A 24,280-nucleotide genomic window follows, 5' to 3' on the forward strand; every position below is an offset into this window, starting at 1 on the left:
TACAAAACTGTCAATGGCAAAATTTTAATATAACCTACAAGGTTTCAAACTTGTACCAAGACAGTTGGTTTTGTCTCACACAAAGCACGGTGGTGCTGGAGGCTGCTGGTCTGAATTACAACTCAGTTCCTTTCCCAAGGACAAACTCCACCACCCTCTTCCCAAATGACAGAAGATTCCCTTTAGGGTAATAATTAGTCAGAGAATCAAACTTCTCTTACATAGATGAGCACGGTAACACCTCACCTGCAGTACTTTCCAAACAGAAAAAGAGGAGGGAGATGGCAGGACTTAACAAATCCAAATATCTCTACATCAGGCTCCCTATGCACATAAATACAAGATGTTGGCATATCCCAGGGACATGATTTTACTATTATGAGTTGCAACAAGGTATGATGGAAAACATGGCATACACTGGTTGACATCTGAGAAGATCCACTCATAAAACCTGGATCTGGAATCAGAGATTAGAAGCAAAGTGGCCAAGTGGATGACACCAAACTTCAAGAGCACTGAGGGTGGTGAAAACCAAAAATGATTGTGAAGAGGTTCAAAAGGGATTTCTTCAAACTGTGATTGAGCAAAAGCAAAATGGCAGATGTGGTTCAGTGTAACAAGGTGATGCACCTAAAAAAAAAAATCACCACATACACATGGGGGTCTGAGATGTTGTAGTGGAATAGCGGAAGATCTGGTGAGGAGGTAGAATGTGGTGTCTGTAGTGGCCCCTTTAAGAGTTAAGGCCTGGCCTTTCAGCAAAGGGTGCGCTGCACAGCTGCAGCCACTGAAGGCAAAAAGGCTCTCAGGCATAAAAGCACCTGCAGAAGGGAGAGTTTGGTGTGGGTTGTAGGAGTGTAGGTTGGAGAGGTGACTGACTGACCCACTGACTGTGACTTGGCTTATTGACTTTGTCCTGGATACTCTGACTGACTTTGTGACTAATGGACTACTCGAAGAGGCTGCGGAGAGCTGAAGTGTGCTGCTATACCGGGACTACTGCCTTAGGAACTGGGTCCCTGCAGTTTAAACAGGCAAGCTACCCTGGTGGTGGAGTCTAGCAGTGCTGCTGTAGAGAACTGGAGCCATTGTTGGGGGAATGAAAGGGGAGCTAATTAGCTTAGAGTGGGCATAAGTTCCCTAAGTGAGGCTTGGAGTGGGAATCTGGCAGAACAGATGTCTGGGCTTACTTCCAAGCAAGTGCATTGCAGCCTAAGAGAGATAAACATGATTGAAGCTTATAATATTGTGCATCATGTGGAGAGACAGAAGTTCTTCTCCCTCTCTACAACAACCAGAATCACAGGTCATCCAATGAAACTGACTGGCAGAACACTTAGGTCAGAAAAAAGGAGGAACCTCTTCATTCAACAATTAACCTATGGAATTTGCTGCCACAAAATGTGTTGCTGGACAATTATTTGCATGATTTCAAAGGAGATTAGAGAAATTCATGGAGGACACACCTGTCAGTGCTTAATGGCTATCTTCTACCTCCAGGTTCAGAAGGAACCTGCTTCTGAATACCTCTGGGAGAGGAGCAATGGTGGGAGAGGGGTATGCCTTCAACTCCTGTATGTGGGTTTCCCAGAGACATCTGGTTGGCCACTGTGGGAAACACAGCACTAGACTAGATGGATTTGGGGCTTGGTCCTGCAGGGCTCTTCTTATGTGACCTTGGAAAGGGAAATCTTTCCCCACACACCATGCCCACATCCTGCCTTGCCCTTAGTCTGCTTTGTCTTTTCCTCAGTGGCGTCATAGCTCGTCACGAGCTCTGCTGTCAAGAGGGGACTGGAGGACATCAGAGTTCTTTGCTTCATTACTCAGCTCCGGCTGCTCCTTCATCTTCTGGGACTTGGCTCGGTCCCAGTCTGTTTTGACGCTCTCGTTGTTCCACACCACAGAGGTTTCGGTGTCGCTGACATAACCACTGTCACCTGTGTAGTGTGTTGGGTAGACCAAGAGGGGTTCTACTGAGAAGGCCAGTAGGTTCCGGTTCTCGAAGTGCTCCATGTACTCAGAACTGTGAAAAGAGAATATATGAAAAGAGCTGCATTCCAACTCATGTAAATTAGCTGAAATTTAACTGAACACATCAAATTCCAGAATTATTTGGGGGAAGCCCAAACTGGCAGAAACTGATTAGAAGTGAACACATAACCTCACTGAAGGGAAGGTGGTTAAAAATGTACCTTCTAATTATGTGTCAGGAAAGTTAGGATAATGAAATTTCATAATTTGGGGAGATAGCCAATTTTGGGAAATTCCTAGAAATGTGTGGGACATCTCCCTGCTCTCTCTTCCTAGGCTCCTTCAGCTTTTAAGCTCCAAGGAAGTCTAACAACTACAGCATTGAACAATGTGGGGGAGGGGGTTAAACAGACATTTGACCTTACGTAGGGCCCACTGATGCAAAGGCTATCCAAGATTCTACAAAACTGACTTCTAGCTCCTTAAACAGCAAGACAACTGAAACCTCACAGGGCAAGCCGCCTGAGCTGTCCATTAGCTTTGGCTGAAGATTGACAGGCATGGACAGAGAAGGCAGAAAAGGGCACCAAGTTAGAAAAATGTAAGAGAAGGTAAGAGAGCAAATGCATTTCTCCCAACCCAAAACACAGGTAAGAAGTAACAAAAGGAAAAACAGGAATATATAAATGGCTAGATCAGCAGCAAATGAGACCATGGTGGAACAGTTAATGGCAAACTCTAGAGGAAGCACACGTATACAGTGTGCATACATTAAGCTAGATTTTAAAACATGAGAAACACCCTTGTTCAACCAAGAAGATAGGCAGAAAAGCAGCTTTCTAGATTCAGACCTAACTCAGTCCACCAGGATGTTACTCCACACTTTCCTGTAAACAAGGCATGCCGTCAACTTCTAGCTGATGGGAAACTGCAGAACTTCTATCCATTTCCCCTGTTTTACAAAGGCACATCTCACACAACAAATGTGCTTAACGACACAGAGCCACCCAAGACCTCTGCACCACTACAAGTGCACATCAAAGACTGAGAGGCCCGTGGACTTTAGTGGGAGAAAATATGTCACAGCTGGACTGTAAAATGGGGAATTTATTTTTAGTATTATTGGGGTTAAATTTTTTTGAACAATTTTATCTGTATTTAAAGGGTTATGTTATGTGGACTTTCCTTGGAGCAGTGGTAGGGAAAAGAGGGGGCTCTCCATTGAGGGTGAGTCACCTGCCCCTCATTTTAACAGTGTCTATCCATCACTCTCCTTTCTCCCTCCTAAGCAGTCACAAAACCCAGCCTTACACAGGATGTTTGTTGAACATAACAGGCAGGAACTCATCAACTGGTAACATCTTGGAGAGGGGCTTGGCATCCAACAACTTCTGGGCACCCTGAAGGGAGATGACGTAGGCCAGCGTCCAGTAGGAATAATCAGCTTCCACCAAATTGCGAACATGGGGGACAGCTTTCTCTGGATGCTCCACCTGCATGCGCTTCCGGCCAATGTAGCTAGAGGAAGACAAAGAATAAGGCAGAGTCAAAAAGAACAGGCACTGCTTACATAATTTCCAACCAAGTTTACAGAGACATCTGGACATTATACAATAACAAAAAGGGGCCCATAACAAAATACAGCATCTCCCCAAAGCAAAGCTCCCACAAGACAACATAGACAAGACTGAGCTAACTCTGCCTACTGAAGCAAGCAGGAGGTACAGTCTCCTCCAGATATACCCTTCTCCACTGCAGGAAATCAACTGTTTTCCACAATTTAATTTGACATCACAGTTATTTCGCTCTGACCATCACTAATGCCCTAAAATTGCATAAATATTCTAGGGATGGAACACATGACTTGAATACCTTCAGCATGGTCAGTACTTTCAATCTATATAATCTACTGGTGAGGAAGAGGTTTTCAGTTAACCTAGTCTACACCAACAGTAAGATTTCCTCTGCAGTCGTCCGACTCTAGAGGGGGGTGTTCATCTCTTTTTCCAAGCCAAGGGAGCCAGCATTGTCTGAAAACATCTTCTGTGGTCATGTGGCAAGCCTAACTAAATGCTGAAATGCACAGAATGCTGTTACTGTCACACAAAGTGGTACCTATTTATCTACTTGCATTTACATGCTTTTGAACTGCTAGGTTGGCAAGAGCTGAGGCAAGTAACAGGAGCTCACTCTGTTCCGCAGAAGCGGGGTCTCGAACTCCCGGGCTGCCGATCTTCCAGTCAACAGTCCAGTGTCTTTAACTACTCAGCAACCGCACCACTAACAGTACCCTATTTCTAAGTTTTAGGTGCTGGATGTGGTCCTTTTTTTTTGCTAGGGCTCTCCATGAATAGTAGGTTTGTTTTATTCTGTACCTGCCATTTTATCTACTGCTCAATATTGGTCAATTTTGTCTTGTTTCATCCATTGCTAAACAAGATGCTTTTATCTGTGGTTTTATGACTGTACATCATTTTACTTTTGGGTTGTCGTCTCCTTGTTTTAGCATGTGACTGAGCAGCTCTGAAAGCTGCTCAAAAGCAAGTCACAAACGCTGAAAGGAAATGAAAGGAAAAATTCATTACAGTGGGGCTTCAGTTTCAATCAAGTACTACAGCTTTGCAACATGTACCTACATGGCACTGCTTCAGTCGTCAAGACAGACAACTATTATTCACCCTATGTGTAAATTTGCCTGAACTCATGGAGTTCATAGCTCAAGCTCAGACTTGAACCAGCACATTCCAGCCCAAAGTTGGCGATTTTAATCCCTGCAGTACAGGTTTTAACCATGTTCCTGTTACAGTATGAATGCCAGCCAGCTGCAGTTTCCACCACATCCACATATCACTAGGTTATTAATTTCTTCCATCACCCACAGTATGTGCCAGTGCGTGTTTGTGTGTTGCGTGTCAGTGTTTGAGAAAACTCAACCCAAGCTGCACTTCTCACTGGAATATGCATCTGCCACAGATTTGCCAGCTGGCTGCAATGCCAACGCTTCCCCACTCACATCAAATCCCAGTCCAGGCCTTCCTCTTCTATGTCAAACATGAGGTTCATGAGGCGCCGTTTGAAAAAAACTTCAAAGCGCAGGTCATCTTCAAACACCACTGACTTCTTCAGGCCTCTCTCAACAACCTATTGAGAAAAATTATTAAAAAAAAATCTTGGTCACAGAGAAGCAAGAAATGCATCTCTCTCTCTCTCTCTCTCTCTCTCTCTCTCTCTCTGTGCCTTCTCATCTTCTCTCATCCTATCCCAGTCTCCACCAAGAAGAAACAAAACAAAACTTTTAAACATAACACAGATAAAATAAAACCTTGTGGAGCTGGAGTTTTCAGTTTATTGCCCTCCCTCTACTTGTGCAAGGGGCAGGAAAGAAAACTAATGTTTGGTAGAAATCTGTGAAATGAAACTTAGAAACTCCAGAACTGTGCTGATTTGATTTATCCCCTTTTGGAATCACATTGCCTTCTCCTCCTTGCTACCCACACTCTTAAGGAGAAAGAAAACAAAGCAGTAGTCTGCATAGAGGTGGGGTTTAAACTCAGCTCTGACAGCTGAGCTGTCTTTCACATTTGCAGTACCCACTGCTATGGCTATTGTTGTGGCTGAGTCTCTCTCAGTCAGCCTCTGCCCTCATGGCTGTTTCCTTGTGCAAAGCAGCTTGCTGACTCCTTGAGGGAACATAACAAGTGCAGCCTCAGGCAACAAGAACCAGAACGTCCTGTTCTCACAGCCCAAGCTGAGGAGGATGGTTGCTACCTTTGCTGGCAGGGAATTTACATGCATTTAGCGACAGCAAAACCTGGAATTGTTGTACGAACAGCATCTATGGGTCCCCAGTGAGATCACTACCTTCCTTAATGGGGTAGCGTCATTGGAAACCACTGTATTAAAGAAAGATTTAAACACAGTGCTCAAGAAACCCAAATTCTGCACCTAAAGAAGCCGAATTCTGCAACCTGTTTAAATTATGCAAATCCAATAGATCCGCATAATTGCTCTTGTTTTTCTGCATTTTCTTTTACTATTTTACATAGTTTAGTCTGAATTTGCTAGTCAGAGCAAAACAGCTAAGCAGGATATTGAAGACACACTTCCAACAACTTGCAGGTTAGAAACATTTTTTTAAATGAAAGTTGAGATTCTCTAAAAGCTGGATTCTGCCCCTAGCATCACCTTCAAGAGCAGCGCATTCAGTTTTGAATGCCAAGCATCCCCTAAAGGTCTCTTACCTTTGGACAGTTTCATGCCATAAATAATGAATTCCATCTTGTAGCTCAGTGGTACTCAAACCGGTGGCACCCACCAGCTCGTGTAACACTGTGCCTGGCCCTCTGGGGAATCACATGGCTGCCTTCACCCCCTCCCCCACAAGGACTTACCTCAGGATTTTTACTCTTGAGAAGTTTGAGAGCCCCTGTTGTAGCTAATATACTGGTATACTTGTGGTAATATACTAATCCACCAAGCCCAACAGGTGGCAGCACAGGCTAAGAAATGTAGTGAAATCCAAGCTTAGGGATCTTCACATCTTGGCAGACTGCAAGTAAGCATGACCACAGACTGGCTTTCGTGCCAAAAGGAAAACACCAAGGCCAACCAAGGAATCAAGGGATTCTATGTAATGCTATGTAATGCTCAAGTTTGCACACCAACCAAATTTGTTGGTGAGGCCTCTTCTTATTTTTAGGTGTTTTTGCCCCCATCTCTTGGACCAACACGACAACTACTATGTAAACTGAGCAATTTTCACAGCCCCCATTCCAGCAAGAAACTAAGCCCAAAGCCTCAGATTTTCCAAGACTCCTGAAGACACTTCCAAATTACAGCCTCAAGTAAGTTGCATTTGGGTCATATGTTATATTTCCTGTGTTTCCTGGGCATATGAGAGCTCATATGAATGCTTTGCTCATGCAAGCAACAAAAGGCGAGAGGAGGAGACTCATGGGAGAAACTCTGCAGATCAGCATCCACAGTTCACCATCTATTTCTGGTTCAGGAGGACACCATCATGAAGAGTCATTTGTAGAGTTTCACAGATTCCATGTGATGCAACTTTTTTTTTTTTACAGGCCTGTGGAACCCCCTGTGGAACCCTGAAACCGTGGATACAGGGGAAGCCCCCCTGTCTTCCAGTGGCTAGGGAAGCTATGGCCCCCCTCGCTTCCGGAGGCTCTTCTGAGCCCCGTAGAGGCCACATACATCTGCTTGTGACCTCAGAATGGCCAATCAGGCAGCAAGAACGTGACTTCCGGTTTTATGAAAAAACTAGAAGTGACATTTTTATGCCTTTATAAAAGGCATTATGAGCGCTGGGGGATCCACTGGGCTTCCCCAGCCCCCATAATGCCTTTTAAAGACATAAAAACATCAGTTCTGGTTTTATGAAAGAACGCTTCCAGCGGATGCAAACGACCTCTGCAGGACTCAAAAGAGTGCTGCAGGGTTCAGAAGGATGCTGGGAGGGTGTGGGGGCCCCACACCCACTGATATGGGGTATGCAGATACGCCTCCCCCGTATTTTGCATAATGTATGCAGATTCTTCTGGGTATGGAGGCAAGGAGTGATGCAAGGCAGCCTGTAACTACCAGTAATACTAAGCGCGCAATCCTAACCCACTTTCTAGCACCAACATAAGGACAATGCAGCTCTGAGGTAAGGAAACAAACATTCCCTTACTTTGAGGAGGACTCCGTGAGTGCCACCCAACCACAGGATGCAGCACACGTCCCATTGGCCAGTGCTAGAAAGTTGGTTAGGATTTGGGCCTAAGTGTCCAACTCCCATCCCACGCTTCTAAGATTCTAAGCCTGGCCACACACTATCAAGACTATCTTTGCAACCTCAGAAAATCAGAAATCCAGAAAGTTGGAGCCTGTGTCCACTGCCACATCCTGCAGTTTTAACTGTACAGAATCACAGCATATACATAACCCAGTTTAGGGAGTTATCTCAGGCTAAAAGACACAAGAGAAAACAGTCTCCAGTTTTTTTTCTGTACACGACATGCATCACTTACCTCTTGCCAAATCCTATAGTGGCTGAGGAAGCAACCTAATTCCCCCCTTGTAAGGGGACGTCCATGATATGGGTCCTTGTAACTTGGCAACATTTTGATGCCCTTAGCTTCCACCTGGCTGGTGTTCATTGCTCTGAGAACAAAGAGAAAGAGAGTACTGAGGAAGGACACCTAGTAGGAGGAACAGCAAATGGAACTCCCTTTACCCTAATGAGAAGTTCCTGTTGGTATGTAAAAATGAATTGGCTTTGGCTTACTCAGGCTGTACAGCCCCAACAGCCTGACCTCTGTAAACTGCATGTCCTCCAGAAAGATAAAGATTTAACCTGAGATGTGCATCAACAGGATGTGCTGAAACATGTCCCTAGCAGAACAGTAAACCAGGAAGAAAATACCAGCACTCCACTGAATTTTGCTCACATCTATCTGTTGGCCAAGTCCATCCACTTGGGTCTTCCCTTGGTCCCCGAGCTAAGGTTTCCCACTGTTCAAGGAGTCATTAGGAAAAGGCGACTCTCAATCTTCCAAAAACAGGCAGCTGGACTGAGATGGGCAGTGTGTTTCATGACTTGCAGAATTAACTGCACGTTGCTGACATGCCCCAGGAGACAAACCAGGGACCCAAGACAAAGCAAGCAATCCTAGTTAGGGAAAAATCAAGGTAGTTTGCATTAAGACTTTACTTCATTTTGCCCGTAATTTCAATTGCCTGTTTTTGCCTAGCCTATTTCCTCTTTTTATCTTTCTTAATAAACTATTCCCGTTTTTGAAAAACCCACTGGCCTTGGTTTCATTCAAACCAAAGCAGAGAGCTAATGCCCCCCTCTCTCTCTCCAACAGAGAGCTCATGGCTAATGTTACAAGGTGCGCATGTGCAGAGGAACTGGGCTTGGCCACTTGAGCTTGGCACTTTGTTAGTAGTGCCAAGCTTCCATGCTGAGGGAATCCCAGAAGTTGGGCTCATCCAACACAGAAGATAGTGTGAGAGAAGGCGCCACCATTCTGGGTTTTTCTCTTCCCTTGTGGTCCTGTCTGAATCAGGGCATTCTTCCTGACCACAGCAGAGTGAGAGATGAGGAAGGAAGTCCTGGTCCATTGGATCAGATACCATTTGCACCTTTCTCCCCTCAAAACCTCCTCCATCTCTGACCAATCCACCTGGCCATCAGTAACAATTAAAAACCAGCTCCTGCAACAAAATGCTCCATCTCCCCAAGTCCTTAATTGTTTGTCTCCAATTGCCAAAGGCTCAAACAAATCTCTAGTTGTTAAACAGTCAGTCTCCTCTGTGATCCGATACAGGTTTTTTCCAAAATGCCATCCCTCATGATCAACATTTTGTGGCTCCCGTGAGCTGTTGAGCACACTTTGTCTGTAGCAGGTTGTATTTGTGGGTGTTTCATCTCTCTTGGAGGAAGTTCTACTGGAGGCTGTGCTCTCTGGAGGGTAAGCAGCTGTTTCCCTTGCTCAGGCACTCTCACTGGACCCGGGAGAGAGGGTCAGAGGCTTCTCTCCTTTGCATCCAATACTCACTTTCCATCCACAGCCTCAATGACTTTGCAGTCTATCTGCTGTTCATACAGAGTCCTCAGCATGCGCTCCCGGCGATCTGTCCGGCGCTTCAGATTAATCATGAAGACCTGAACAGGGATATAAAAACCACTGAAAGTCAAAAATGCAGCAGGACAACTGCCACCCTACCACCTCCAGATTTTACCATCTAATTCTGTGGATTATGCAGACCATGAATCTCGTATGTAGACATTTCCCCCCACGCTATCCCGTTCCAAGAAACTGATCTGTTTCGGTCACAGGCACTGACTCTGAAAGCCAGAGAATTGGGAAACTCTGTAACTTTACCAGAAGCACTCACAGCCCAAGCAGCGTCACAGCCCAAGCAGCACTACGACCCCAAGGAGGCCTTCCTATGGCATGTGGGAAATTAACTGCACCCCCAAGCAGGCAATATCCACGACTGTATATGAGGTAATAAGAGTACAGTGGTACCTCACATAACGAATGTCTCGCGCACCAAAAAACTCGCAGAACGAAAGCGTTTTGCGAAGTTTGGTAACTCGCACAATGAATTTTTATGACCCGTGCTTCGCAAGACAAATTTTTTTTTTTGGTTTGTTTTGGTTTGTTTTAAGGGGGGGGGATCTTCATGTCAGTTTATGATCCCCTTCACCCTAGTAAGGGGAGGATCTTCATGTCAGTTTATGTAAGTAAGTCCCATTGTGCTTGCTCCCAGGAAAGTGTGCACAGGATTACAGCCTTCAAGCTCCCCACTCAGCATCCCCCCCCCCCGTTTTTGAAATCCTCAGTACAGTATGTATGCCTTTAAAGAGCACTTAATAAACACTTTGTAAACCAAATTTGACTTTGTTCTGACTTTTCTTGCCCATAGGAACGCATTAATTAAATTTCAATGCATTCCTATGGGAAAACGTGCTTCACAAAACGAAAAACTCACATAACGAAAGGACTCGCAGAACGAATTAATTTCTTTATGCGAGGCACCACTGTACTATAATTCTGCTTAAAGGGAATCCAAACACTATGCCGAGAGTAAAATGCCAATGCATTAATTATGCAAATTAAGCATATTTGCATATTTTTTATAATTTATCCTGCCTCTTTGTTCCTCACCTCATCAAATCCCATTTTGTCCGGGACTTTGGGAGGCACAGACAGATATAGGGAAGGTTCCACCGGAGGATAGTTAACTGCAGAGAAAGATAGCATGGAGTCATACAGTGGGTCACAGGACCTCTTGCAGACTACAAAGTCTTCCAACAACAGAGCTGCTCCCAGACCCGTGTCAGGCACTTTGCTAGCCGACACAAATATAATCTTTCCCCTTGAATAATGCCATCGAGTGGCCCTTGACACAGCCTTTGAGGAGCCTAAAATGATGGCTCCTCTTAACAAAATACACTTGCAACTTCTTGCAGCCTGTAAGGAAAACTTCACTTCCAATGTTCTCAGAGCAATAAGGAGACTTAAGAAATAGATAAAGCCTGAACATTCTATTTGTCATAAAACCAAGAAAATTTGTCCTAGCCCTAGGAAATCTAGCAAGGAGAATTTACTCTATGAGAGGTATAATCTGGCCTTATGAAAATTCTTATCAAAAAATTCTTATGAAGACTAGCTATGTTACAGACGTCATAAATGTTGCTCTGAAATGCCACAATCCATCTCTCTGCCCCACACAATTTCAAAATATTTTAATCATGTGTTAAAAGGTAATGGCAAAATGTATTAATTTTAAGTTACATTATTATTAATGTATTAAATTAAAAACTAAATTGTTTTACATTTCTCCTTTAAGCAGTTTAGATTACGTCAAACACTCAGAGATATTGCCAGGCTGTGCCATTAGCTAACTTGGTGAAAGTCTATTACGTATTCCCTAAGTCAGTGGTTTCCACATTTTTGCTCACGGTGACCCACCTTGTCCTCCACGGTGGGTCATGACCTGCTGCAATGCCGTTCTGGAAACCCCCGGAGGTCGCTCCTGGGTTACACCAGGCGCATGACCCACTCTGTTGGCCTCCACAGGCCTCAGAATTCCTCACACTACTGTATTAGTACAGTTTTTAAAAATATTGGACAAACTATGATTAAAAAATGGGGATTATAACAAAAACAGCCAATACCTCAGACTTGATGTAATGACTACAGAAGGAAAATGCACAATGTACTTTTAGTAACTTGACAGCACAAATGCTAAGTATTACAGAGCTACAGCTAAGATTATCCCCCCTCAATTCAGTTACTTTCCTTTTCAGAAAAAAGGACATTCTAAAATCAAAAAATCTTTTGTTTAATAGTTAAGGTGTTTACATAGTTCACTCATGGACCAATATGCATGGAAATTGTAAGTAATTAGCAAGCCGTGTAAGCAGTGAACAGCACACTGCCAGTCCCATAAATAGTACTGTGCTCACTTAAGCCATTTCTGCCCAACATTGCAAATACGCAACAGGGATCAAAATGTGTATACCTGTGGGCTGGGCCGAAATGGGTTAAGCTAAAGTTATGCTTATGTGGGTTATCAGAATTTCAGGTTCACAACTTGCAAGCATGAGTCCTATAAACATCAATGTTGCACTTACAGTTACAGGGCTGCCCCAAGGAAAAGGAAAAGGACTGCAGTTGAAAGACTCAGGGAAAGTGCAAGTAAATAGAGGCCTGGGTATAAACAAATATATGAGACTTCTGACCATGTTTAGAGCTTACATGGTGCAGAAGCTCAGATGCCCCACAATATCTTACAATCTCTATGCTTTTTGTTGCATGAGCAAATTTATAAGCACTTAAACACTTCTCTTAAACCAAAGGTTTCTTCATCCTAGATTACTATAATTAAAGATGGCAGCATACTGAGTAGCCCTCCCTTCAATGCTGGCCACATATTCAAAAGAGTGACCTTTTCCCTGTAAGGGCTGACAGGCTGAGTAAAAGAATCTTTGTGCTGCTGTCGTTCATACAAAGAGCGACTGTGAACCTGCATCCCCAAGGGAAAGAATCCAACAAACTCCTTCAGAACCCTGAGGATAGCGGGACTGCCACACAGGACTCTTTGATACCAGAGGCTGTTGTGAGACGAAAGGTTGAGCACACGGCATACTAGGTTGATTCAGCTGCCTTGACCTGAAAAAGTAGGAAAGCTGAACCACTGAAACAGGATTCTGGCTCCCTTCACTAGGCCGCTGCCTGTTCTGGCATTTCAGCAGCACTTGTCATTTGCAAAGGCCTTCTGTAACTTTGGTCTTCACGCCCTCAGGCATAAATCAGGAATATTCCCACTTTAGAAACAGAGACCAAGACTGAGAAAGTGAGCATGCAACAGGGCTTGCTCAGCTGCATCAGGTGCTGAGCTGAAAGGCAGAAACTTCCTTCCTACAGCTGCTCCTTGCTGTCCCTGCTTCTGCCTCATACCTGCCTTCTCTCTCTGACTTACACTCCACTAGGAGAGACAGCAAGGGGTCTTCTGACAGGAGTAGCTTCAGCATCTCTCAGAACGCACCCAACACAAAGCTGGTGCTGATGTCCAAGAAATACCAGCTGCTCTTTTCTCCCTAGAAGAAACATTTTAACAGCCTTCACTCTGCATGATGTGCAAAGCTTGTATTTCATTCGGAATCGGGTATCCCTTCACGTACATTCATTCCTGGATTAAAAGAGAGCAAGGGCCTGGCCCTTTTCTGATCAATCACCGCATAGGGTACTCACCCATAACCTCCAGCTGCACATGCATGAAATTCTCCACTTCGTCACGCAGGGTGCTGTGAGACTTCAGAGGCACGGGTAGGAAGCCATACACCTCTTTGTTGCACACGTACATCTGAACTTCTAAACAAAGGGGAGGGAAGAGCAGAGTGACCACAGAAGAGCAGGAGCACACCGGGCAGTCTCTCCATCTACTGCCAGGTTAGAGACCCCTTGCTAACATCTGGCCTCCACATCAATGGATGTGCGATGCTGGGCAAATTCTATACCAAAAGCTTTACAGTACACCCAGCCACCTACGTCTAAAAACTTGATCATGAATTTAAGTGGGTGACCTATTAAACCCACCATAGAGGTTTAATAGGTAACCTGTAATTAGTTTTACAGAGGTAAAACTGCTGTAGAGAACCAGTCAGGGACTCTGCATTGTTAGGACTGTGACTGAGTCACAATTCTGCAGGAATTAAGCAGTGGGTACAGAAGTCAGCTTCTTAATGCCTTCATTTTTTTTAAAAAAGGATTCTAGACCTTATGACAAAGATATGTTTGCCAATCTCAGTTGCAGAAGCCAGAGAGGTGGCCAAGAGGATTTTCACTGCTTGGGATGGGGCTCCAGTGCTTCTGTCTCCTGTAGAGGGAGAACCAGACTCTCTAAGGTGGAATCCTGCTTCTTAGGCAAATCCTAAAAATGCCAGCTTGGATTCATTGGTTTGCTTGCTTATTTAGAAACCACTTGCATGGGACAAACTGAACTAGCCCCAGATAAGTAATCAGGTGGGGGCACACTGAGACTGCTTCTCCTTTCCCCTCTTCACTGTAGAACAATTCCAGAGACCTAAATTAGCTCCTTTAAATTCAAGAGGCTGTCTTGATAGACATATATCACTGCCCCTGCTAAGAAAACAGCAGCCAAGTATTACTATGTCTGCTTTTTCCCTCTGGCTCATACTATACTATACTATACTTTAGAAAGTATACTATACTATGTATAGTATATAGTATACATACTATACTATGGCTATACTTTAGAAAGACACACCCACTAATGCCAGAAGAGCGAGAATGTACAGTCGTCCTCATGGCATACTACTCTTTGTAGCTTGAATGAAGCACGGATGAAGCACGGCCCTATCCAGGACATCTCTCCTGGTTTTAGAAAGTAGCAGTGGTAACCAGAGCAGACTGAGGTTGGCTGCAGCAAACATGCAAGGCCTCACAGAACAATTATTTGCAAGGTAGTTCTATAAAGAAAAACCATACAGTTGATCTTGGCTGCCCCCACACTGTGCTGTCCCTCAGCTGATGGAACAAGAAGGCAGTATCATACAGCTCCGAATGACCAAGTAACGTGGTTTTAGGCAATAGGGTCCCAAGACAGAGCTGCTGTTCTAGACCAGCTGACAGCATTCTCCATAAATGGAGGCAACTGCTTTGACTCACCTGCCTGCCTGCAGGCAAAAGCAAAGACTATGATGTCATCAAATGGCCATGTATAATCTGGGTGGGGTGGATAGAAGACAAGGTTCTGGGAGGCCTCTTTTCTCAGGTCAATGAGAAAGGTGGAATGCACCATTGGAACGGCAAAACACCCCCGGCGATCCCGTTTCCTGATGGGGATGTAAGCAGGTGTCCGTTTGTAATAGCCCTACAAGAAACAAAAGGAGAATTTCATATAAGCTTTCTTGCAAAGAGAAAGAGGAACAGATCCTGGCCCAGAATACCTTGCAATACATCAACCCATGCATAGGAAGAGATTTGCCTATGGGGGAGTAGGAACACGTATGAGTGAGGGACAGCTTTTGGCCAACAATGAAAGAGCTAGAGCCTAGGATGCAGGTAGGAGTTGACCCAGGAGAGATTTCTCCATTTGTACAAGTGGGAGGGCAGAAGTTGGTTGAGGAAATCTGGGATGGCAATATGCTAGTCACAGGAAATGCAAAACCCTGCCTGTATTCCTATGTTGCTCCCCCACAACACTTCATTAAGCACCAGGCGCCACTGGTTGTGGCCTCGATTGCCATGTGTATGTAGAATGCAATTAAAACACAGCTTCTGCAGCCTGCATACCTGAGAGGTCATTCCACACCAGAAGTTTGAATAGGCTGCTGCCGAGTTCAGCATGGGTGCCACGACAGTCTTGTTCTCAGCTATCAAAAGGCCCAGGGTGTCGGGGTTGGTCAGGAGATTGTCTGCATCCACAAACTGCAGAGGTGTGCAACAGAAAACGATAGTCAGTTCCACAGCAACCATTCTGGTTTCAAGTTTGTGAATTCCCCAAGCCCTAGCATGTAACTGCTCTTATCAGCATAAAGCCTTGGTTTACTGATTGCTGCAATTCAGTTCTTTAATTTTCATTTCTATCCTGCTACTCTTACAGGGAGAGCCCAGAAGAGTGACTTCTCATTGGTTAGAGGAGGGGACGGACACTGCAGTCACTTCACATGCCCCACTGCTTCTCCTCTGGAGGTTGGTAGCCTCCAGAGATGGAATGGGGCATGGAAAGCAGCCACAGTGTCCTCCATAACTAGGGCGGAGCTTGGGGCCAGTCTTGCACCCCCCAGTGGTGCCCCTCAGGATTCTCCCTAGCCAGGGCTCTGGATGTGAGCACACAAAAGCAAAGGTAACCATAAGCGCAAACTGCCATAGTAATGTAATTGAAATGCAAGCACAACCTGCCATTTCACAAACTGTGGCCAGCAAAGCTCATTTTGCCTTGCGGGACAACTCTATTTTTCTATCATATCTGTAACACAAAGAGGAAGAAGCCTTTAGGCTTCTCAAACCACAAAGTACAGATTACTGCAGGATTGATCAGCAAAAGGCCTCCAGCAACATGCAATGCGGGGTGGGGGTTGTTTGCAACTGCTCAGGCAGTAACTGATAAAAGAATTAAAATGTTATAGAACACAAAGGCATCTCTGTTTTCATCTGCACAGCAGCAAATGGGGTGCTTACATCAGAATAAGGTTTTTGAAAACACCTGCTAAGCCAGTGAGGAAAGTTATACGAAAACAAAACCCTAGACCTCTGAGCTGTAAGAATAGTCTCCTGTTACTTTCAAGATCTCACAGAAATACATACTATGGGTTACATCCAAAGAGCCATGATCCTGACAGGTCTACAAGGACTTAATGTGCTTGCACTGGTAGGTAAACAAGAGCAACTGCTTTTCATGAGCAGGACAGAAAAAAATAATAATAACCGTTTGGCTCCAGATACACAAGTCAGCAACTGCCAGAATTTCTGGGCTGCAAACCAGCAGCAAGTCCAGAGCGGAAGTACAAGGCACAGGCTGATTGCCTTCAGGAACAGCTGTTCCGCTTCATCCTGAAATCCACAGCTGTTCCTGCCTGGTAGTAAGAAAGCCAAGGCTGGGTGCCTAGGAACTTCAGCTGTGTCCATAGCTAGGCAGGTGACACTGACAAGCTACAGTGGAGCATTAGACACAGACAGCCTTCCAGCAAACAAAGGGCAAGAGCAAAGGAAGAAAAAAGCCCTGTTCTGCACTGATGGAAATCAAATTCCATATGCTAAATATCATGCAAAGCAAGATAATGCCTGCACTTACTCTTTTCCTTTTAGGCACCTGACATTCTCCTTGAAGTGAGCATGTTTTACTCAGAGTTAATCAAAGCAGAAGGAGTGGAATGGGTAAGTCAGTGTACATGGGGAAGGAAGACATGACCGGAAAAAATGAGAAAGAGACAGAATCTCTTAGGGGTTTTTTTCTCATGTTTTTCTCAATTCTCATAGCAGCCATACATCAGTACAGCAGTACATCTATGGGGTAGCTGGCAGCCCCAGCATTAGTAAAAAAAATCCAGGTGCCTTGTCCACCTCCAAACACCCTGTGCCAATCAAGAGAAAACAGTTTGCACCGTTTGCTGATTCACTCTCACCAGTTGTATGATTGAGCAGGAAACCCGTATGGGCTAAACACCCAACATAGGCAGACTCAGAATGCAAGGAGTGGCAAATGCACCAAGGCAAGGCCCAAGGAAATCTGCAATCCTTTCAGCTCTGCAAGAAAAACCACAACAACCACCCTTTCCTTACCAGGATATAATCAGCCCAAATGTTTCGTGCAGACTGCAAAGCTGCCTGACGAAGCTTCATGACATGTTCATAACGGGAAGTTGACCAGTGCTTGGGACCTTCCTCATCTGAATAGAACCTGCAATTTAAAAAAAAAAAAAAGGCTGAAGTTCAGGTCTTTGAACGCAGCAACCTCCCCATCCCCACTACCTTGGAAATGGAAAAGGTTGAATATGGAAAAGGTTGAATATGCAGGGAAAATATTACCACGCTGAAACATCAAATGCTTTGCGGCAGTCAGCTGGATGCCCTGCATGCCAAAAATGAAAAGAAAGTGTTTTCTGCCAAGTACTGGCATGGTTCTGCGCACAGGAACTAACAGGATCTCTGCTCACTGATGTTCAATTATCCAGAAGTTTGAAGAGGGACCAGAAGGATCTTCTGCAAGGAGGGCAGGTCCATCCCAGTATTTAGACTTGGGTGGATGCAGTTCAACTGGCGAAATGCTGCCAGTCAGTATAGACAATACAGTAAATAACTATAAACAATAAACTAAATGGACCAGCGGTCTGACTCAGGATGAGGCAGCTTCATTCGTCTCATGGCAACAGAATACGAATTTAATAATAATAATAATAATGATAATAATAATAAACATAAACTTTATTTGTATCCCGCCCTTCTCCACTGAAAGGGACCCAATAAAGAACACTTCCTGATGTATCTGAGCAGGAGCAGAGGATGTTGCAGACGTGGTCTCTCAAAAGTGGCTTGTCCAGGGATTCTGCAAATCCACAGGTCTACAATCCAGCTGCTAAGTGTGGAATATCTAATGCAAAACCCAGTCTCTTAGCAGACACAGATTTTCATTCCCCACCCCATGTCTGGCTATATACCATCATATCTAGTAAGTCTTACAGCATGGTCTGATATATGCAGAAGTAAATCCCACTGAATTCAAGGGACTTAAATAACAAGGACTGCTGCCTGAGTGTAGACATTTGTCTCCTGCAATGGCTGGTGAAACTGACAGAATCATTCCCAACCATTTCCCAGTTCCCATGTATGTGGTGGGCACAGATATGAGCCTACAGCATGGCGATATAAATTCCAGAAGCCTGCAAGGCTGCTGAGGGGCAGAGTATTATTATTATTATTATTATTATTAAACAGTATTTATATACCGCTTTTCAACTAAAAGCTCACAAAGCGGTTTACAGAGAAAAATCAAATAACTCAATGGCTCCCTGTCCCAAAAGGGCTCACAATCTAAAAAGATGCAAATGAATACCAGCAGACAGCCACTAGAACAGACAGTGCTGGGGTGAGGTGGGCCAGTTACTCTCCCCCTGCTAAAAAAAGGAGCACCCACTTGAAAAGGTGCCTCTTACCCAATTAGCAGGGGTAGATTTCTGTAGAGGGTAGAGGGGGATTTCTGATGCTAAACAGAACAACTCTACTCATTCTGAGTCCCTCTTAAAAGATCTTTTAAAGGATTCTTACCTTTTTAAGTGGTTTCAGTTTATTGATTCCAAACTTCTATCATTAGATTTGTCGCCTGAATTTCTTGCTGATATTAACCTCCACAGAGCTCACTCAATTATTAAATCCAAGCTTTGGGAACTTGAACTCAACCAACTCTCTTCCAATCTCAACCCCACCTGTTCTCCTCATTTTGTTGGCCTCCTTCCCTCACTTGGTCGTCCTTTTAATTATTTCTGCATGCTGATTAACCCTATTAAAAGGAGAGCGTTTATGCTCGTGAGATTTAATATCTTTCCCTCAGCGGTTCACTCTGGCAGATTCTCCCATATCCAGCGTGACCGCAGACTATGCCCTTTTTGTTCTCTAGAACCGGACACAGTGGCTCATATATTACTTTGTTGCCCAACCCATCAATCTCTTTGAGAAATACACTTGTTTTCTTCTCCTTTTGGTACTTTTACTGATCCTTTATTTGTTCTCTTGAGTGACTGCTCTGTAGCCACTACCAATGCTGTAGCAGAATTTCTCTCTGCAGTTTCCAAGTTAAAACCTATACCTTGATCTTATATCTTTCTCTGTTTCCCCTCCTTTTTTTTTTATTAGCCCCTTGCTGCAAATCTTCCTTCTGGCAACACAACCATTGTGCTGGTTACTGCTATTGTATTGTAATTTATTGTTTTAATGCCACTAAAGGTTATGGAATGGGAACAGAACAACTCTGAGATCTCACCCTCCAAAAGCAATCTGACAACTTATGAGTAAGCCATTTGAACCCATGGACTTAGGGCCACTCACACTCAAAACGTGATTGTTGGTGCTGGTTATCTTTAAAGCCCTATTTGGTTTGGGCCCTCAAGACCCTGAGGATCACGTTCTGCCATACCCATCCATTAAGAGCATGTAGGCAGGCTCTGCAATGCATGCTGTCATTGAGTGAGCCTTAGCTGATGTGTGCATGGTACAGAGCCTTCTCTGTGGCAGTTTCTTGGAATGTGGAACTCTCTTCCTCAGGGAGTTCAGGAGGCACCTTCTCTTTCTGCTTTTAAAGGGACACTCAATAGGCACCTGTTTTATGCCAAGGTTTTGGACTGGGAAACTGAGCTGTTTCTGGGACATCTGCTGCTGCTGCAATAGTGTTTTTTGGGACCTCTTATCACTTAAATTGTTGGATGTGTTTGCATTGTAAAATTGTTTCTATGCTTTTACACACTTATTAGCCACCCTGGAACGGTCTAACAAAAGTCAGGATAGACGCAAATGAGCAAAACAACACCATATCCCCAACAGCTATAAGGTCTGCAAGCTAACTTTGTGCTCTGGGTTCTGTCCCTCCATTTATACACTTTCACACAGAGCAAGCAGTGCTAAGGCCAGAGAGTACTTTTCTACCCAAAGTGGTCTCAATGATCCTACAGAATCAGAATTTGACTTTTTCTTTCCAAACGCAGTCTCAAGAGAAGAAAGTGTTGTGCACGTGTTAGGTGTGCTCTCACCTTTCACATTAATAGAACTGCATTATCCCAGATGGATCATTTTTATCTCCATACAACAGCAGTGTGGGATGGCAGTTCATCAGAATGGCATGAAGATAGGCGATACGGATCTCTTTGCATTGGTGCTGCCTTTCAGCCCAAAACTGCACCCTTAAGTGGGTATTTAACTCTCCAGAAGCTACTTCCAATTTTTGGAAGGCAAGTTCCAGTTTGCTTAGAAAACCGAAAGTAGCTTTTGCAGGCCATTCTGAGGCCCACAGAGTGGGTTGCTGGCCCAGCGCAACCCAGGAGAGGCCTTCAGAGCCTCCAGAGAAGTAACTGTGCAAGCTTCAGGAGTGAACCCCAGCATCCACAGAATTCCTTATCCATGAAGGGAGGAGGGTGTCTAAAACCAAACTCCCGCAGATGAGGAAGGCCCGCTGTATAGGCGCCCTTTCCCTGCTGTCCCATGCACATTACTCACCTGGGTCGATCCAAGGGACGCCACTCCACGGAGTGGTACATGTTCTGAACATTCATCAGCCATTCCCGAAGCACAGCTGTCGTGTTGTCCACATTGTGGTCAGTTGCCACCCTACAGAGACACAAGACCATGAAATACAGCCCAGCGCTTAAGGTCCCAACTATTCCAGACATGTAAACAATCATTCCTTGCCAGAGTCACAAAATTAACTTTCCAACATCTGTATGGACTTCCTGTGTAGTTCGGAGCACAATTTGTGCTTCTTTAACCTAAAAAGACAATCCCTTTCTGAAAGAAGACCCATGAAAAGCATGTCCCTGGGGAATCTGCTCCACTGTCCTCTTCTCTTGAAGACAGATGCATCTATCGGCCACAACACCCCCTTTTCTACTGTTTCACCAAGCCCTATCCTCACCCCTCTTTTTACCACTCTAATACGGAAAGTAACAAGATAATGCAAAGAAGCAATTTGTAGCTTTAGAAAGCATTACACAAATGTATTATTATTGTATCCTTCAAGAGGCATTCCTTACTCTTTAGTATGATGATAAATGTCTGGACATGTTCATTTTGGGTCTCTGGTAGTCTCATTCAATTCTGGCAATACACAAGTGCCTGTAATTTTGGTTCACATTCCCATCAAGCATGGAGGATGAGAGAAAGTGATTGTAGGGCTCCAACAGTGGTTCCCCAACGAGGGTCATATGGATGTTCCCTATAAGCTGCACAAGTGAAACTGAAGCCCCATGCAGTTTCCCTCTTGGCACTCCAGAGCTCAGCAATGACAGGAGGCAAACTGCATGAGGCTGCAGTTTCAGTTGTGCAGCTTATAGGGAACATCCATATGACCTCATCCTCCATGCTTGATGGGAATGTGAACCAAAATTACAGGCACTTGTTGCAACACAATCCCCAGGAGGGTGGGAGGGGTGCTTTACTTACTTTCACTAATGTAGGGCTGCTGGAGGTGCAAGGAGCCCCACACAACCCTTCGAAAGACTCCCTGAGGCTTTTAGCAAAGCTGGGGATTGTGTCACTGTCCTTGCAGCTTCCCCCGCCCCTTAAAGGGATGAGGACCCTTTACAGTTTGAGAACCACTGTTCTAGAGAGTTTCCAGTATAACCCATGAATGACTGATTTGGGAGAAAAACTGTAATTAGGGTCATGGTTAAAAAAGTTTGGGATACACTGGCTTGGAGGATGTCAGTTCCAAGCATCCTCAATTCTACTTATTCCAGGGATATTTCCCTGGTTGTACAATAAAAGCAGCTGCCACATGGCTGAAGCCCACAGTTATGCTGAACAGATGGTGCTCATTCCAAATGCCCCAGCTACAAGGAATTCAAAGGGCAATATGCATTTTGTATGTTGAGGAGAACACCAGATTTTTGACTCACACAGGGGTGAGGCCTGACTGAATGTCACCAGCTTCGTTCTCTGATGGTTTGATTGCATTTTCATATGGAAAACTACCATGGAATGGATCCCAATACACAGTTTATTCACCTTCTAGTAAGTTGACAAGTGATATTTTGGATTGCTGAGCTACACTACCATATGTAGTTTCTGGGACGTCCTACTACAAGATATCTGCAATTATTCTGCCATGTTTTTCTAGGTACACAGCACTCATATCATTTAGACCAGGTCCAAATTCCCACTCTAAGGTAAGCCCCCAATCCAGTCAGATCAACTTGCAGTTGCCAAGTACTAACAATTTTATTGTGGTACCTAAATGTTCACCTTTCTGACAAACTGATAAGGGTACAGAAAGACAGAAGTGATAGAAATTGTGCCATAAGCAGTTTCATCACTTCTCTACTTTCTACTGTGGTCAGGAGTTCCAGGGTCAAGTTCATTAGTACCACTGTAGAGAGGGAGGAAGAAATACCCAGATTCCATTTTTCTGTTAAAAAGTTGATCCTATCCACATTTCCTTGAAGTTGGCAGTGCTATCCTGCACATATTATATTTACTGAAAAGGGTTTACTGAGGGTGCAGTCCTATCCACCATTTAATTTCCAGCACTGATGCAGCTGTACCAGGGAGCTGTGATGGTGGGGCTGTCACAGAGGTCTCCTCCAGGTAAGGGAACATTTGTTCCTTTACCTTGGGGCTGTGTTGCAGCTGCATTGTGCTGGAAAGTTGGACAGGGTTGGTCCCTAAGAGCCCAATCCTACACATGTTAGGGTCAGGCCTGGTTAGTACTTGGATGGGAGACCGCCTGGGAATCCTGGGTGCTGTAGGCTTATACCATAGTCTTTTGAGACTGAAGGTTGCCAACCATTACTTCATGGGACTTACATCCCATTATAGTCAATGGGTTAATAACTACACAGTAAGAGCCCAATCCTGTACCCGTCTACTCAGAAGTAAGTCCCCCTGATAGTCAGTGGGGCTTGCTCCCAGCTAAGTGTGGGCAGGATTGCAGCCTGTGCCTGTCTACTCAGAAGCAAGTCCCCCTGACAGTCAGTGGGGCTTGCTCCCAGCTAAGTGTGGGCAGGATTGCAGCCTGTGCCTGTCTACTCAGAAGCAAGTCCCCCTGACAGTCAGTGGGGCTTGCTCCCAGCTAAGTGTGGACAGGATTGCAGCCTGTGCCTGTCTACTCAGAAGCAAGTCCCCCTGATAGTCAGTGGGGCTTGCTCCCAGCTAAGTGTGGACAGGATTGCAGCCTGTGCCTGTCTACTCAGAAGCAAGTCCCCCTGATAGTCAGTGGGGCTTGCTCCCAGCTAAGTGTGGGCAGGATTGCAGCCTGTGCCTGTCTACTCAGAAGCAAGTCCCCCTGACAGTCAGTGGGGCTTGCTCCCAGCTAAGTGTGGACAGGATTGCAGCCTGTGCCTGTCTACTCAGAAGCAAGTCCCCCTGATAGTCAGTGGGGCTTGCTCCCAGCTAAGTGTGGACAGGATTGCAGCCTGTGCCTGTCTACTCAGAAGCAAGTCCCCCTGATAGTCAGTGGGGCTTGCTCCCAGCTAAGTGTGGACAGGACTCAGCCCGGAGCCAGCGGACCCAGCAGTGCTCCCGCCGCGCGCTCGCCCGCCCACCCACCAGAGCGCGATGCGGTCCTTCGGGTGCCGCAGCCTCTCGATGCAGCCCAGCGCCGCCGGCAGCGAGTGAGCGGAGTTGCGGGCCAGCAGCGCCAGCAGGACCCGAGGGGGCCGCAGCGGGGACTCGGGCACCCAGCGCTCCTCGGGGAAGTAGCCGTCAGCCCGGCGCGGACTCCACCCCGCCAGCGCCGCCAGGAGCAGCCAGATCCACCGGGGCTCCATGGCCGTGCCGCGCCGCTCGCTTGTCCTCCGACAGGAAGCGCCGCCTTAAAGGCCGGGGAGACTGGAGAGGCGCGCAACTTTGGCTTGGAGGTGGGAGTGGGCTGGTCGTGCCTTCCCCTTTAAGGGCAGGCACAAGGGAGCAGCTCTCCTCCTGCACAGCTGGTCCTCCTCCTCCCCTCTTGCAGGCAGCGTGTGCCTCTGCCGTGTTTTGCAGACTTCCATGGGAGCACAAGCCCCTTTGAACCGAAGCTGCGATCTCGCGCACTCTTTCCTGGGAGTCAGCCCCACTCCACACTT

At 45.4% G+C, this 24,280-nt stretch overlaps 1 protein-coding gene across 1 annotated transcript; it reads right to left on the reverse strand.

Moving 5' to 3' along the window:
* COLGALT1 (collagen beta(1-O)galactosyltransferase 1) lies at window positions 1-24,001 on the reverse strand. Its single transcript, XM_066614361.1, has 12 exons — window positions 23,763-24,001; window positions 20,718-20,828; window positions 17,298-17,415; window positions 15,309-15,443; window positions 14,682-14,886; window positions 13,245-13,364; window positions 10,653-10,729; window positions 9,537-9,643; window positions 8,004-8,136; window positions 4,988-5,115; window positions 3,286-3,492; window positions 1-2,026 (listed from the first exon to the last, which is right to left on the reverse strand). The coding sequence occupies exons 1-12, from the start codon at window positions 23,981-23,983 to the stop codon at window positions 1,759-1,761; spliced, it is 1,830 nt and encodes a 609-aa protein (XP_066470458.1). The 5' UTR covers window positions 23,984-24,001; the 3' UTR covers window positions 1-1,758.
* Window positions 24,002-24,280: the final 279 nt, after the last annotated feature.

Source organism: Tiliqua scincoides, chromosome 2 (assembly GCF_035046505.1).
Source record: "Tiliqua scincoides isolate rTilSci1 chromosome 2, rTilSci1.hap2, whole genome shotgun sequence".
NCBI lineage: Eukaryota > Metazoa > Chordata > Lepidosauria > Squamata > Scincidae > Tiliqua > Tiliqua scincoides.

Bases quoted from the DNA above. Each gene is read 5' to 3' on its own strand.
- COLGALT1 (XM_066614361.1), bottom strand. From the start codon at position 23,983: ATGGAGCCCCGGTGGATCTGGCTGCTCCTGGCGGCGCTGGCGGGGTGG. The intron at 17,416-20,717 runs GTGAGTAATGTG...TTTAAATTGCAG, and splicing joins CGTCCCTTGGATCGACCCAG to GTTCTATTCAGATGAGGAAG. The intron at 10,730-13,244 runs GTGAGTACCCTA...CTTTCTCTGCAG, and splicing joins TGTGCAGCTGGAGGTTATGG to TTAACTATCCTCCGGTGGAA.